General features: G+C 41.6%; 2 protein-coding genes across 2 annotated transcripts; one reads left to right on the top strand and one right to left on the bottom strand.

The window, feature by feature from the left end:
* Positions 1 to 792: 792 nt before the first annotated feature.
* Positions 793 to 10827, top strand: dctn5 (dynactin 5). Its single transcript, XM_085157104.1, has 6 exons — positions 793 to 967; positions 1135 to 1203; positions 1293 to 1411; positions 1606 to 1717; positions 2346 to 2448; positions 2557 to 10827. The coding sequence occupies exons 1-6, from the start codon at positions 920 to 922 to the stop codon at positions 2652 to 2654; spliced, it is 549 nt and encodes a 182-aa protein (XP_085013230.1). The 5' UTR covers positions 793 to 919; the 3' UTR covers positions 2655 to 10827.
* hapstr1a (HUWE1 associated protein modifying stress responses a) lies at positions 4489 to 12271 on the bottom strand. The gene is made up of 5 exons (XM_085157103.1): positions 11818 to 12271; positions 10719 to 10799; positions 10235 to 10302; positions 9312 to 9522; positions 4489 to 8087 (listed from the first exon to the last, which is right to left on the bottom strand). The coding sequence occupies exons 1-5, from the start codon at positions 12011 to 12013 to the stop codon at positions 7768 to 7770; spliced, it is 876 nt and encodes a 291-aa protein (XP_085013229.1). The 5' UTR covers positions 12014 to 12271; the 3' UTR covers positions 4489 to 7767.
* Positions 12272 to 13459: the final 1188 nt, after the last annotated feature.

The following is a 13459-nucleotide window of genomic DNA, read 5'->3' on the forward strand; positions in this document are numbered from 1 at the left end:
TTGATTGCTAGATCCAGGTAGCAGTAATGTCTCCAGGGTTTCAGGCAGATTACACTTCAGTTTGTAAGAGCGACAGTCCTTTTCATCCTCCTGTTTCTTCTACATCCGTCCCACCTGCCTGAATAACATCCTTGGACGAAAACCCTCGAGTGTCCACAATCACACCAAAGTGCTCTTCCTCTCTCTAAATGTTCCAGCTGCTTAAAAAAACTCTTGTTTTTAACTTTGCTCATCAGTGCTGCACAGCGCATGTAGCTTTTCATGCGACCACTTCAGTTAAACCCAGCTTAACCCTCTCAGTGTCTTTAGTCTCATTGAAGATACTCCAGAGTCTTTATCACAATCCTCCACGGCGTGGAGCTGTTTCACAGAGGAGCCGCCTTTCTGTTTGTCTCAGGGTTCGTTAAAAAGAAAACACAACAAAACTTACATATGGATATGTATATCTGTGATAAAATAATAATACAATTTGTAAGTTGTTGTTTTTTTTTCAAAGAACCAATTTGTGGCTCCCTATTTTTTAAAAATGTCAGACAAGATTAGTCCATACCATTAAAAAAGAAGAAAAACAGCAAAAAAGAAAAAATCCCTGACACTATCACAAAATATACAGACAATTATTCCAGGGTTTATAAAATCTTTACTTATTATTATTATTATTATTATTATTATTATTATTATTATTATTATTATTATTATTATTATTATTATTTTAGCTTTACACGCGCACATTTATTATGTCTGTTTTTTGTTCGATTTCTGATATTTTAAATAAAGTTATTTGATGGCGTCACGTCCGGGCTTGCGCAGAAGACGAGAAGAAGGAGAAGGAGCTTCCCATAGAGAAAATCCGTATCGATGCTTTAGATAGTATCGCAGAATAGTAAACGCCGTTTGATAGTTCAGCGGGTTTCCAGCCATGGAGTTGTCTGAAATACTGTACAACAAAGCGGAGTACATTGAGACGGTACTGTGTGGGATTTTAATCACCGCTGCTTAAGCTAACGTAGCCTGCTATCTGTCCAAGCAGAAAGTGAACGGGGCGTTGGGCGGATAGCAGAGACGGTTGTTTGTGCTCATTTATGTGGACAGACACAGACACGATTATTAACAGTGGTTGTTGTTTTATTTCAGGCTTCTGGCAACAAAGTGAGCAGACAGTCGGTACTATGTGGGAGTCAAAACATAGTCTTGAACGGCAAAGTAAGGAAAACACACACCTGGAAATGACGCTGTGAATAGAAAGTGTCCATCTGTGCTAAAGCTTAGTCTTTGGATGTTCTCTCTTGCAGACTATTGTTATGAATGACTGCATCATCAGGGGGGACCTGGCTAACGTCAGGGTGGGCAGACACTGCGTGGTGAAAAGCCGGAGTGTTATTCGACCACCTTTCAAAAAGTTCAGCAAAGGGTAAAGTATTTTTGACACACGTTCAGGCCAGCCATGTGCTTTTATGTTCTAGATAAAGATGAAGATGCTTTGAGATTGTTTTTAGTTATTGTCACTCAAAATATATTTAAAGTCACTGTACAAATGAATAAAGGAGAGAATATGGTAAGTAGAAAAAGCATATTGTCTCATCACTGCCCTGTCCCCCCCTGCAGGGTGGCTTTCTTCCCGCTGCACATTGGAGACCACGTCTTCATTGAGGAGGACTGCGTGGTCAACGCAGCACAGATTGGTTCCTACGTCCACATTGGGAAGAACTGTGTCATAGTGAGTGAAATAAAATCTCACACACGCACACAGCTAGCTGGCAGTGAAAGGACATCGCTGTGAAGGGGTGGGGCGGGGGTATAGACAGAAAGCATGTCTTTATTGCCTGTGGTGAACGAGTCACATGGCAGTCATGCAACCTTCTGCTGGCAGTCGAAGGCTGAATTAATAAACAAAAAACACAAGCTGGCATTTTTTTTTCACACTGTTGATCTGGATCACAGAAATGGGGACTTCACTTAATCACAAATTAGTCATTATGTGTGTATATGTGTGTGTGTATGTATGTGTGTGTGTGTGTATATATGTATGTATATATATATATATATATATATATATATATATATATATATATATATAGATATAGATATATATAGATATAGATATAGATAGATATAGATATATAGATAGATATATATAGATAGATAGATAGATATATATATAGATAGATATATATATATAGATAGATATATATATATAGATAGATATAGATATATATAGATAGATATAGATATAGATATAGATATATATAGATATATATAGATAGATATAGAGAGAGAGATATGAAAGTGCATGACTTTGTGATGTTTGATGATGTTTAAATTTCTTTTTCCCATTATGTGTGCAGGGTCGCCGTTGTGTGCTAAAGGATTGCTGCAAGATCTTAGACAACACCGTGCTTCCTCCTGAGACAGTAGTGCCACCTTTCACCGTTTTCTCTGGATGCCCAGGTGAGCAAAACGCACACAACTAATCAGTAGACCAGCATCTTTCTACTTTTCTGTCTTCGTTCTCCTCGCTGTCTGGTCTTTACCTGCGTTTGTCTCGCTCTCTCTCAGGTCTGTTTTCAGGAGAGCTCCCAGAGTGTACACAGGACCTCATGATTGATGTAACCAAGAGTTACTACCAGAAGTTCATGCCCCTCAGCCAGATATGAGTCGCACTCTTAAACTCTCAGCCAGCCACACGTTGGGGGCTCTCATCAGACTCTTAAGAGATCACCTTTTATCTGTCATCGACCCGAGGCCTTGAGTTTAATTTCCCAAGAAAAAAAACATCACGTGTTAAAGTCAGATTCAGTTGCACAAAGCTACCATGTGTTGGCAGCTCCAAATTTCTGAGAAATAAAATGAAATCCCGTTAGATGTCATTCTGATGCTTTGCCCTGTCACTGCATCACGGAGAAAAACTCGTGGACCCCCTGTGTGGCCTCTGATCATCGCCGTCTTTACCCGATGGCTCTCTGAGAGCAGCTGCAGATGAGGATGAAGAGGTGGAGGAGCTACGAAGGACGCAAGAACACGGCTTTTAATATTGAACACCCACGGACCAAACAGTAGCAACACTAGTCCTTTGAGGATGTTGGCTGAATGTGTGTATCATTCATATCAGCAGAAGACACATTCATTTTACTATGGCTGTAATTTTCTTCATTGTTTGCTTTTTTTTGTCCCTTGCTGGACATTGTAAACTGTTCAAGTATTTAATATTGTTTTTATGTTTGGGGGACGGCCCTCATTGCTTCGCTTCTGCCGTTTTCTGTGAGACAAAATCTGAAATAGTGAAGCATATGAATAAATGTAAATGACTGAAAACCCTACAAACGTCTCAAAGGTGTTAACTTTATCTAGGATCATTTACTTTGGATTATAAGATAATAGTTTTTTTACCACAGTAATGTTATTTATTTACTGATGTTCCTGAGAATGTGCAATCTGCTGATTTAGAATCTGTAAAGGTTTCCTGCTGGTCATCTATTAACAGGGGTGTCAAACTTAAGGCCTGGGTGCCAGGATTGGCCCAGCAAAGACTCTAATCTGGCCCACTGGACTGCTTTGGAAATGCAAAGGAGAGCATACATATTAGACTGTATTTCTGTCAGTTTTACAGCTTTCTTTCATATTACAACAACATAATTAAGCAATAAATGGTTACATTACAGACAAGTTCCTCTTTTTCAGTTTATAATATAAAAACTACTTTTTTTTTAGTTTTAAATTAAGAAAGGCCTTTTTTGTCATGTATAAAAACTGAGACACACTGTTGAATATTGCCTTATTTTTCTTATATTAAGATATCTCACAAATTAAATGTGAAGTTTTTAGGTTTTCACTAGTTCAGCCCACTCAGGATCAAAGTTGTCTCTATATGATGTAATCATTTATTTGATGTCACTGATCTAGTAGAAATGTTTATTCTACCGCTGTCCTCTGGCTGCCCGTAGTGGTTTGTATCCAGTGGCTTTTTAGGCGTGAAGTTTCAGGGATGCCTCTGGTCATTATTGCTTTATTAAAACAAGAAAGCAGGAAGAGATTCAGGAAATGACCCAGCATGGACTTTAACTCCGGTAGCTGCGTATTTCTCACAGCATGCAAGTCATCTGCTCAACCTGGTGAGCTAAATGACAAGTTAGCTTTGTTAACAGAAACATTTCTAAGTCTCCAAACTTTTAATACTGTTAACCTGCTCCTCATTTATGCTTGAGAAGAAAAAACAGTTTCGATACTTTGCTTATTTACTGACGAAGTTAAAGAACTGCAAAATGACAGGGAAAAGTAGCAATGAGTTTGACGTGAAGATCATCTGAAGCAGAAGAGCTGTGCTGCTGTGAAACATGACTAAAACAGAACACACTGTTTAGAACAGGAAATGGCACAAAGAGGCCTTACTGCCTGTTTTTAACGTTTATGTTTTGTCTTTATTCCCATTTTACAGCATCTTCTTTCTGAAAACGCTGTCCTTATTTTTAAAATGAAACATAGCCGATCCGATTGCGATTCAATGGTTTTATTTCCTTTACAATGTGAACCACATATATCATACCAACAATTAAATGTTCAGTATATAGATTAGCCATTTATTACCTTTTTAAACAAATAAGAAACAGCTGATGATAGTGTTGGCTCCAGAGACTTTGTGGCATGAGTCACCCTGATGAAACAATGTGGATGAAGGCTGCGACTGGCTCAGGGAAGAAACAGAAAACACAGGGTGACCCCAAGCTGATCTGAGGAGGGGGAGCGGGGGTCAACTCCGCAGGTTTAACAGTGGGACTGCAAAGACGACACAATCCTGCTCTTATCAAACTCTTCAGTCAAACCTTTGGGAAGGAGACATCCTTTGATAGGCTCAATCTTTAAGTGCTTTTCCTGTCAACACACACACTTCCCTGTAAATGACATGACGTGCAACAGAAACAGCAGGCGGGTGAAGCTACTAGTTTGTAGCCGAACACCTCGTTTCGTCTCAGAAACAATACTGCCGAAGTGGAGTGTTAGACACAGAACAGCGAGCCAAAGCGTCTAAGAGAAGAAAACTAGAACATTTCAAAACGCATTCCTCTGCTTTAATGAAAAGCGTGTGGACAAGCAGACCAGTCAGTCCTCGGGAGCTACACCACCTAAAACAAAATAAATTTAAATACTTTTTTTTTTTTTGCCAAAGTTTAAACCCAGAGGTTTAACTGCATACGACCTGAAATGTGACTTTACGGCACATTTGTCTGTTCAAGAATCAAGGTTGGGTCCTATGTTAAGATTATTCACTGAATCAGTGATGGCTGAAGCAGCTCAGCTTACCAGACACTTAAACCCCACCTCCCCTCCGCCCTCTGCAGGCAAAGCTGAGGTGTTCAATACCAAGCTTACATTTTGAGTCTCAGCGGTTTCACAGATCCAGGACTTTGACAGATTGCCAAACATCACCCGGGTTCTTTTTCCTACTGAAAAGCCTGAAATCATAGGAATATAAAAGGCAACCTAGAGCACAAAAAAAGAAAACGCAAAATGAAATCGGTGACCAGAATTTAAGTTAAAAAAACAAAAAAAAAATAAAAAAACCAAACTGGCATGCTTTATACAACTAAATAAAGGCCACTTCACAGGCCATAAAATGTGAAAGGGAGAGAACTGGAGTCAACATGAGGAACAAACGGAGAAGAAAGCAGGAAACATTAACACCACACTGGTCACTTCCTGTGCGTAATACAGGTAGAACAGCGCACTGTATCATTAACACGGCAGGGCTGGTTTAATACTGAGACAACTCAAGATTTCTTTAATCATTTACACCCACAAACATGCTCAGGTTTAGCTCTGATAACATCACGTTAACATCCTAAAACAAACCGATTCATATTGCTTTGTTTTACCCCGTTTATTGACTCATGTGCCATTAATGTCTCCTGCTCTGCTCCCTCACTGAATGTTGGAAGTAAACAACCATTTTAGGAATGAAACTCAACCCCATGTTACTTCGTTCTGTACCAAGTTTAAAAAAACAAAACAAAAAACAAACCCATCCACATTTTATTAATGCACACACCCCTTTCACAAAATACAGACAGCATCCATCTTCCCATCCGACACGCTGGCCCAGTTACCTCGTGTGCGCTGGGTGGCATGTTTGGTGGTTGTTTTTGAGCGTGCCACCACTCCTAAAGCCTAAAAGATTAAGTTCGGCTTTTTCTTCCAATATCTTACACCATATGTCAAACAGTCTCTGCGACATGTTCAAATAATTTTGAAGAAGTGACAAAAATCAAGTGAGTGCGAGAGCTCCTGTTTTATTTCTAAGCATCCCCACACTTAAACCTCTATTCCACAAAAGCGGCGCCGAGCCGGTTTTTCCTGGGAAACTGCCCACGTTTTTAATCAAGTTAGAGGGCTAAATGTTATCGAGCATCTTGAAAAGCACGGTGGACACAGAATCTGACGACTGCCATCAGCACGAGTGGTTCTAATTTTGATGAGCGGTGCTGTGGCGCCTGGCTGAAATGCATGATTAGATCAGCGCCGCCATTTGTAGAAAAGAGGTGAATGTAGTGTGTGGACAACTCATAAGTGTGCACGTTTAGGGCCGGACAAAGGTACAGCTGGAATAAAAATGGAAGAGCCGATTTATTTGCATGAGTTAGAAGTGAAAACTAAGTGCAAAAAAATCCTTATTGCAACTCATCAGAATCATCCCACGACCACGGGAAAACAGCAGCTGCTTTCATAATAAGACCAGAGCAGAGGGGTAAGGGGCTGTTGGAGAAGCTGCATAAACAAAGAGAATACAATTCCTTTTCCATTATCCTCAACAGCAACAACAACAGGAAAAAAAAAGTGGAAAAAGAACAGAAAATTAACTTGGCTATAGCTGCTGCAAACAGTGGCAACAAACCTAGAATTTTAACACTGGTGGTTGAACAACTAAAAACAAAGAAAAGGTGACGGCCTGAAGTACAAATCGAGCCACCGTAGAAGCAGAGCACTTAGCAGAGAATAAAGTCTGAATGTCCAAACACTGACAGCCTGCTGTTGTAGTTAGACGCCGTCAACCTAGTAGCCAGACAAACTGAACTGCTTACAAAGTGGCAGATGAGGCAGCGCGATGCCACAAACACACACCCGTACTCCTACTAGGCGATTTAGCTCCACCACTGACAGGCTACGCCAACTAAGAGCTGCAATGATGAAGTAACAAAAAGAAGGGGGTGGGGTTAACGCAGGGGTGACTCGGGTCCAACGTTTGGCGAGCGACACAATCCACTGAGTGAAGCGATTTGATCATGGCCCTCACTTCCTTATTAAGGTGGCGGGTGAGGATGAGTGAGGTTAAGGGAGGGAAGGGCACAAATGTGTCAAAGATCAAAGTGGCTTTTACTTGTCGAGCAGCACGGAGCGTTATTGCCCCCCTCAAGAACTGTGTGGATCCCAGGATAAGTCGGGAACTTTCTTCGTTGTCTCCTTTCCAGGGCGGTGTTTGAGGAATGTGCGATGTGGCTTCCTGGTCACGTGCGCGCACACTCACGCCCACTCGTTAAGTGTTCTTGATTGTAGATCGATGATTTGTAGTATAAGAGCTGGGAAAGGAGACAAGGACTAGAATTCGGGAGCTTTCAGTCCTCGTTTTCATCTTCAGCCGAAGCATCCGAGTGCACGTGTCTGTACATCTGCACATGTCCCACACGAGCCCATCCATCCCCCCCGCCCCCTCTCCTAGCCTTGGCTTTGAAGGCTAACCCACCCACCATCCCCTCGCCTCGCATGTAGGCAGGGGGCAGATCAAATCATCCTGTTGCGTTTGTGCGTTGGGGAGTCTGTGATGACATCACTACATTGGGTGGAGTTTCGTTTCCTGGTTCCTCCCCCCCCTCCGGCAGAGGCGGTGCCAGTAGAGTCCAGATGCAGCGCCATCTCCTCTGAGATGAAAGTGTTTAGGTCGACATCTTGGAGCCCGTTACGCCTGCTGCGGCACACCGGCCCAGAGCCGGAAGAAGCACCTCCGCTCGCACCACCTCCGTTACTGCTACTCCCACTGACATGTGTAGGAGAACCCGGAGCACCGGAGCGCACGCTGATGCTCGCCATGGCACCACTCAGACCTGAAGAAGGAGACAAAAGAACAGGAAGTTTAGCAGCAGGTAGACGTCTACGTCTCATTTACAGCCTCTGATAAGAAGAAAGCTTCCATTAGGCTTATTAAAAAAAAAAAATAATAATAATAATAATTTAAAAAAAATCAACTTTATCTTTTAAATGGTTGATGGACAAGCTCATTTTTCATAAAAGTCAACATAAAAAATAAATTAATAAATAAATAAATCACATCAGCATCTGTTCCCCTCAAAAGGAAGCTCCTCTAACTATCAGCTCCTGATTACGCAGCTATTTCAGGAGAAAGGTGACAGCACTGAGTAATATTGCCATTTTCTCATTTCTAATGCAACAAATGAAATAATTTCAGGCTGAATTCATCATTTTAAAAAGGAATGAAACACTCAGCACATTGTTCATGTTAAAAAAACAAAACAAAAAAAAAAACACCAATAGTGCATGATCCAATCTGACAGAGATATACAAAAAGAGAAGGCTTGCAGTTAATCACCATGTCCGTAATTTCAACCAAGTTAAAGTTAATCTATCAGGTCTGATGATCACAGCAAAATACAAACAGGTGACAAACTGTGAAATGTCACAGACTTCCGTTTCTGTAATCTGACCCAGTCTGACCTCAGATGCACCCGCAATGTGACGCCCGTCGAGTTCTGAGTATTTATTTGTGGTACAGCACAGCAAAAAATACCAGCATATTCAAATGGAACTTAATTATAGAAAGGTGAGTAATAGGAAACAATCTGTCTTTCGATTAGTCAAATAGTGTCTTGCAAACACAAATGACAGGAATTGACCTGGGGGAAAAAAAGGAAGAGAGAAAAAAAAAAAAAAAAGTGCTTTCACAAAAATACCCTTATCTCTGAGCCACATGTAGCAGAAGGACAAGCCTCCAATCTCTCACAAGCGTAAACACAGAAGGCCTCTCTCGTGAACACATGAGAGGCCTTAAACACAGCACTGTAATGCTCAGACATGACAGACCTGTTTAAAAGGTCTCCTATGAAAGACCTCATCTCACAGTCACTGTGGTACATTAACCATTTATCTATCAAAGTTAGGAACCAGGAGGCCACACACATACGTTTACGAGCATAAATAACACACACACAAGTTATTTAACGTTGTAGCTGCCACTGAGGGGGTGTAAGTCAATTCTGATTCTTTGGTATGGAGTTGGCATTCGAGTCAGCCTTGCACTTAAATGTCCTCACCATGCAGTGCTATGGCCTCCCTGAAGGGCTGGAGGTCCGCTTCTACAGATGAGCCAGTCTCTGCTGGTGAATTAGCGCGGCTGGGGGCCACCATGGCCAGCCGAGGGTTGGCCCTGCTACTTCTGTGCGGTGGTGCTTTGCCGCATAAAAAGCTGATCAGATCCTCCCTGCGGATGGTTCTCCGGCGCTTTTTCACCCAGGCCAACATGTCCTGTAATCCAATGCACATTATAAAAAGCTGAGAATTTATGCTTCAAAAGGAAGCGTATACTGAAACCCTACAGCACAACCTGACGCACATCTCCTGAGAAATTTAACTACACGTCAGCTTGAAGCAGGCGGCGACTGTTGAGATTGTTCAGTACGGTTACATTTCCAGCTACTTTTTCCATTGCGTTTTTTGAATTTATCAGTAAGAATAACACTCATCATCTCAACATAAGGAATATTAATCGCAGCATCAATATAAGGACTCACAAATGTCTGTAAATTCCTGGAGGGAGATAGTCAATTCCCTCAGGTCTACTCCAACAGTTTCAACAAAGAAGTGGAAAAACTACAGGGACAAATGTTTACTCTTTGTTTAACAATGAAAAGGGACCCAGGAGGGTGAAAGTCCCAACATTTTAATTTCTCTCTATCATGTGTGCCACTGCAAAAACACTGGGAGACAACCGCATGGTAATTAACACATAATGCACCAGTAAAAGCATAAATGTCAGCAAAGACGTTGGTCACTTAGAGTAGGGAAGGCTCTATAGTCAGGCATCTGTTATCAACAAACACCGATCCAGTCTTTTTTTTTTTTGTAATATCCTTCATTGACCCTGTCGTGCATAGCCAATTTTGGTTTCCTAAACGACAGCCTATGACAGGAAACTGTAAAGTCACAATTAGTCACAAGCAAGAGGAACAAGACCCACCTTATTACGACGTTGGTGTCCTATCTGGATGCCCCGATCGAAGCTTCTCTGATGGGCCTCGACACTCTCTGTGAGAGTGAAAGACAACAACAGCTGTTCACTATTATATATAACAAAGCCAACCAAATATGTATCTCTATTTAACATTTCTCATGTTGTACGCTATTTATTATGTATTTAGAAGTGGAGATGCTCTACTAAGAGACAGGCTTTGTTTCACTAGTGAATATCTGACATTGTGCTGTGCGTTTTTTGTTTGGTTTTGGTCCCTTAAACCATGTGACAAGCCGATCAACACAGAGTTGATCAGCGATAATAACCACTTCTGTTTACCTTTTCACGTGGGGGGACAGATCAAAAACTTTTCCCAAAACTAACAAAGTTACAGCCAGAGTCTACACCGCTGGCTTAACGCACAGACACAACAGGAAGTGTAGAACCTGGTAGTCAAGGAACAAGGATGGAGGAGGATGTGGTTGGTTACCTTTGTAAAGGTTGGTGACTGCTGTAGCAGCGTTCTGAAATGGCACCCACAATGACAGGCCCTGCTGATGGCATACTCTGTCTGAAGGTGAGAGAGGAATAATTTAAAACACTTGTAATTTAAAGCAAATACCATGGTGCCATACTAGTGGTGGTCAAATGACAGCAAAGGGGTTGAAGTTGAGGATCATTTTCATTCGCCATTTTGTCTTGCATCTACAACTGCAAGGGGGACAGGGTTTGGCGTAAAAATAACTGGCAGTCAGCGCTAGATGGCCAGCTTGGCAGCAGCTTGTTTAGCAGTAGAGTGCCGACACACGAACTTAACTGCCCTCTCAGCAGTAAAGTTGCAGAGCCCAGTCAAACACACACACTAGTAAAGACTTAAGCCAAACTCCTGTTTCTACGTGCCGGGGATTTATCCCGACCGATAAGAGCCAAGCTACAGCAGATTGTAGACAAACCAATATTATCCTCGCCATCTTGTGATTATAACGTTTCGCATCGGCTCAACTCGCCAGCTAGTCGGCTGTTTAAAAAAACAAAACAAAGCCAGTGGACACGTATGTGCGGGCTCTTATTTCAACGCGTTTGGGGGACAACGTCTACAACCAATCGATACCGGTGTAGCAGATGTTAACACTGACAGCACACAGCAGACTGTCATCTGGGAATGTCGCGTAGCTACGATTGTTGTTGCCATCGCCATTTTGTAACTAGCCTGGCTAACCTGACGATAGCGGCTGTCAAACTTTAGTGTCAAAGTATTCGCGTTAACTCGAACTACCTCATCGCTTCGTCGATGTGGCCACTGCTATTTGGTGCTCGGTGTAGCTACACAACGCCAGGTTATAGCTCACAATTCTTTGTCACCAGCTAGCCCGGACTAGCTAGAAAAAAAATGTAGCATTGCAAAATTCACCTGTAAACGATAGTTTCCCCAGTACCCGGCTAGACGAGGAGTTTCCTAAAGAGCTAGCTACACTGCCGTTAATGTTAGTTTATAGGGCTCGGCGTACAGTCAGGCTGCTAACAAACAAGCCAAAGGGGATGCAGGCACCGTTAGACGGACAAGCAAAAAGGAGAGCGCTGGGCTGGACCTTTGTATAACTGTGCCACGGCAGTGGCGGAGTTCTGGAAGAGATGCCACAGTTTATCCTGCTCGTTGTCGACGTCCTCCTCGCTCGGCTCCCTCTGCTCCGCTTCGGCCAAACACTGTCGCTCCCATTTTGAGAACCAGTGCTCGGGTCCGTGTTCCTGTATCTCCGAGTCGCCGTCTTCCTTCTTCTCCTCCATTTAATACGCCAAAAACTCGAGGGAAATTCGATTTTTAGCTTGAAAAGATGGCCGTTTCGACGCCGTCTAAAGAGTTATATGAGGGGAAATCATGAGTACTTTTATGTTTTTGTTATTTTTTTTCTTTTCTATTTCGTACTACGATACTGCGTCGCCACCTACTCCTGCCATCATAAACCTAGCTAACTATTTTTCCTAGTTGCCGACGTCGGGATATATGCACCACAGACTATCCTGTTATGCACTTCCTCCCGCCCCATTACTCTACATGTCAGCGACAAATGGCCACATGAACGCTGCAGGGTGGGCTCTGGGTCTGTGCACGCAGTTTAATTGGCTTTCAGACACGTCCCTCACACCGCTGACACAAAAGAAGCTCAGTGAAAATTCACTTACTTTAAGTGCTCGCTGGCAAATTTATTAAGCTAGCAAGAGACACAGAGCTCAGAGAGCAAACACATTATATTATATTATATTATATTATATTATATTATATTATATTATATTATATTATATTATATTATATTATATTATAGTTGATCATTTCTATAGCATTAGATATAGCGAATTATCACCTATTAATCTAGGCATAAGTTACAGACTTATAATATATGAACTGTTGCATTGTAAGTATATTAAAATATATACGTCAACAACAAAAAATAGACTTTTCTAAACCCGTTCAAGTTCATTAGACGAAGCTGAATGTAGGACTGACATATGTCCACTAGATGGCGCCATTTCATGAAACTCTTCTTCAGACCTGCTGCTCTGAGAAGAACCAGCTACAAGAAAAAAAAGAATGTATGATTAGTGGAACCCGTATTGTCCCACACAGTTATGTGTGCATTAAAAATATTGTTGCTTTTTGACAATGTTCTTTCATTTGTTGAAAGAATGTAATAGTTTGTAATATAGGTTGGTTGAGTATATCAGGAGGACATGCTAGATTGAGCACAGAAGACAAAGTTAAAGAGCCAAGGCTGAGGGGGTTTGGGATGCCTTGGATAGAAGATGTTGGAGGAAAAGAGAAAAACCTCAGAGAAGATTCGTGGATGCTGTGAAGGATGATATGCAGAAGGTTGGTGCATATCATATCTGTCACAAAGGAAGATGGGTGGAGGAGAATGATGGGGGTTACAGGTGACATGGAGAAGCAAGCAGCCAAAAGAAGAAGAAGGAAAAGATACTTGTTAATAGTAAAATCTGGAAATTAATCCAAAATGTGCGTTTACTTTATTAACGCGTTCCTGACCCGGCAGGCGATCAGCTCTTAAGTAAATCACATGGTCTTAGAGCAGGAAGGCAGCAGTTTTACTATAGTATTGTATTTTCCAATTAGTTTTTGACTTTTGTTTTAAATTCAATTTAGTTCACGTCGGCTGATTTTCCTGTTTTAGTTTAGTTTTTATTGTTTGAAAATGTTGTAGTTTAGTTTTTACTAGT

Source organism: Neolamprologus multifasciatus, chromosome 4, assembly GCF_963576455.1.
Source record: "Neolamprologus multifasciatus chromosome 4, fNeoMul1.2, whole genome shotgun sequence".
In the NCBI taxonomy this organism is placed as follows: Eukaryota; Metazoa; Chordata; class Actinopteri; order Cichliformes; family Cichlidae; genus Neolamprologus; species Neolamprologus multifasciatus.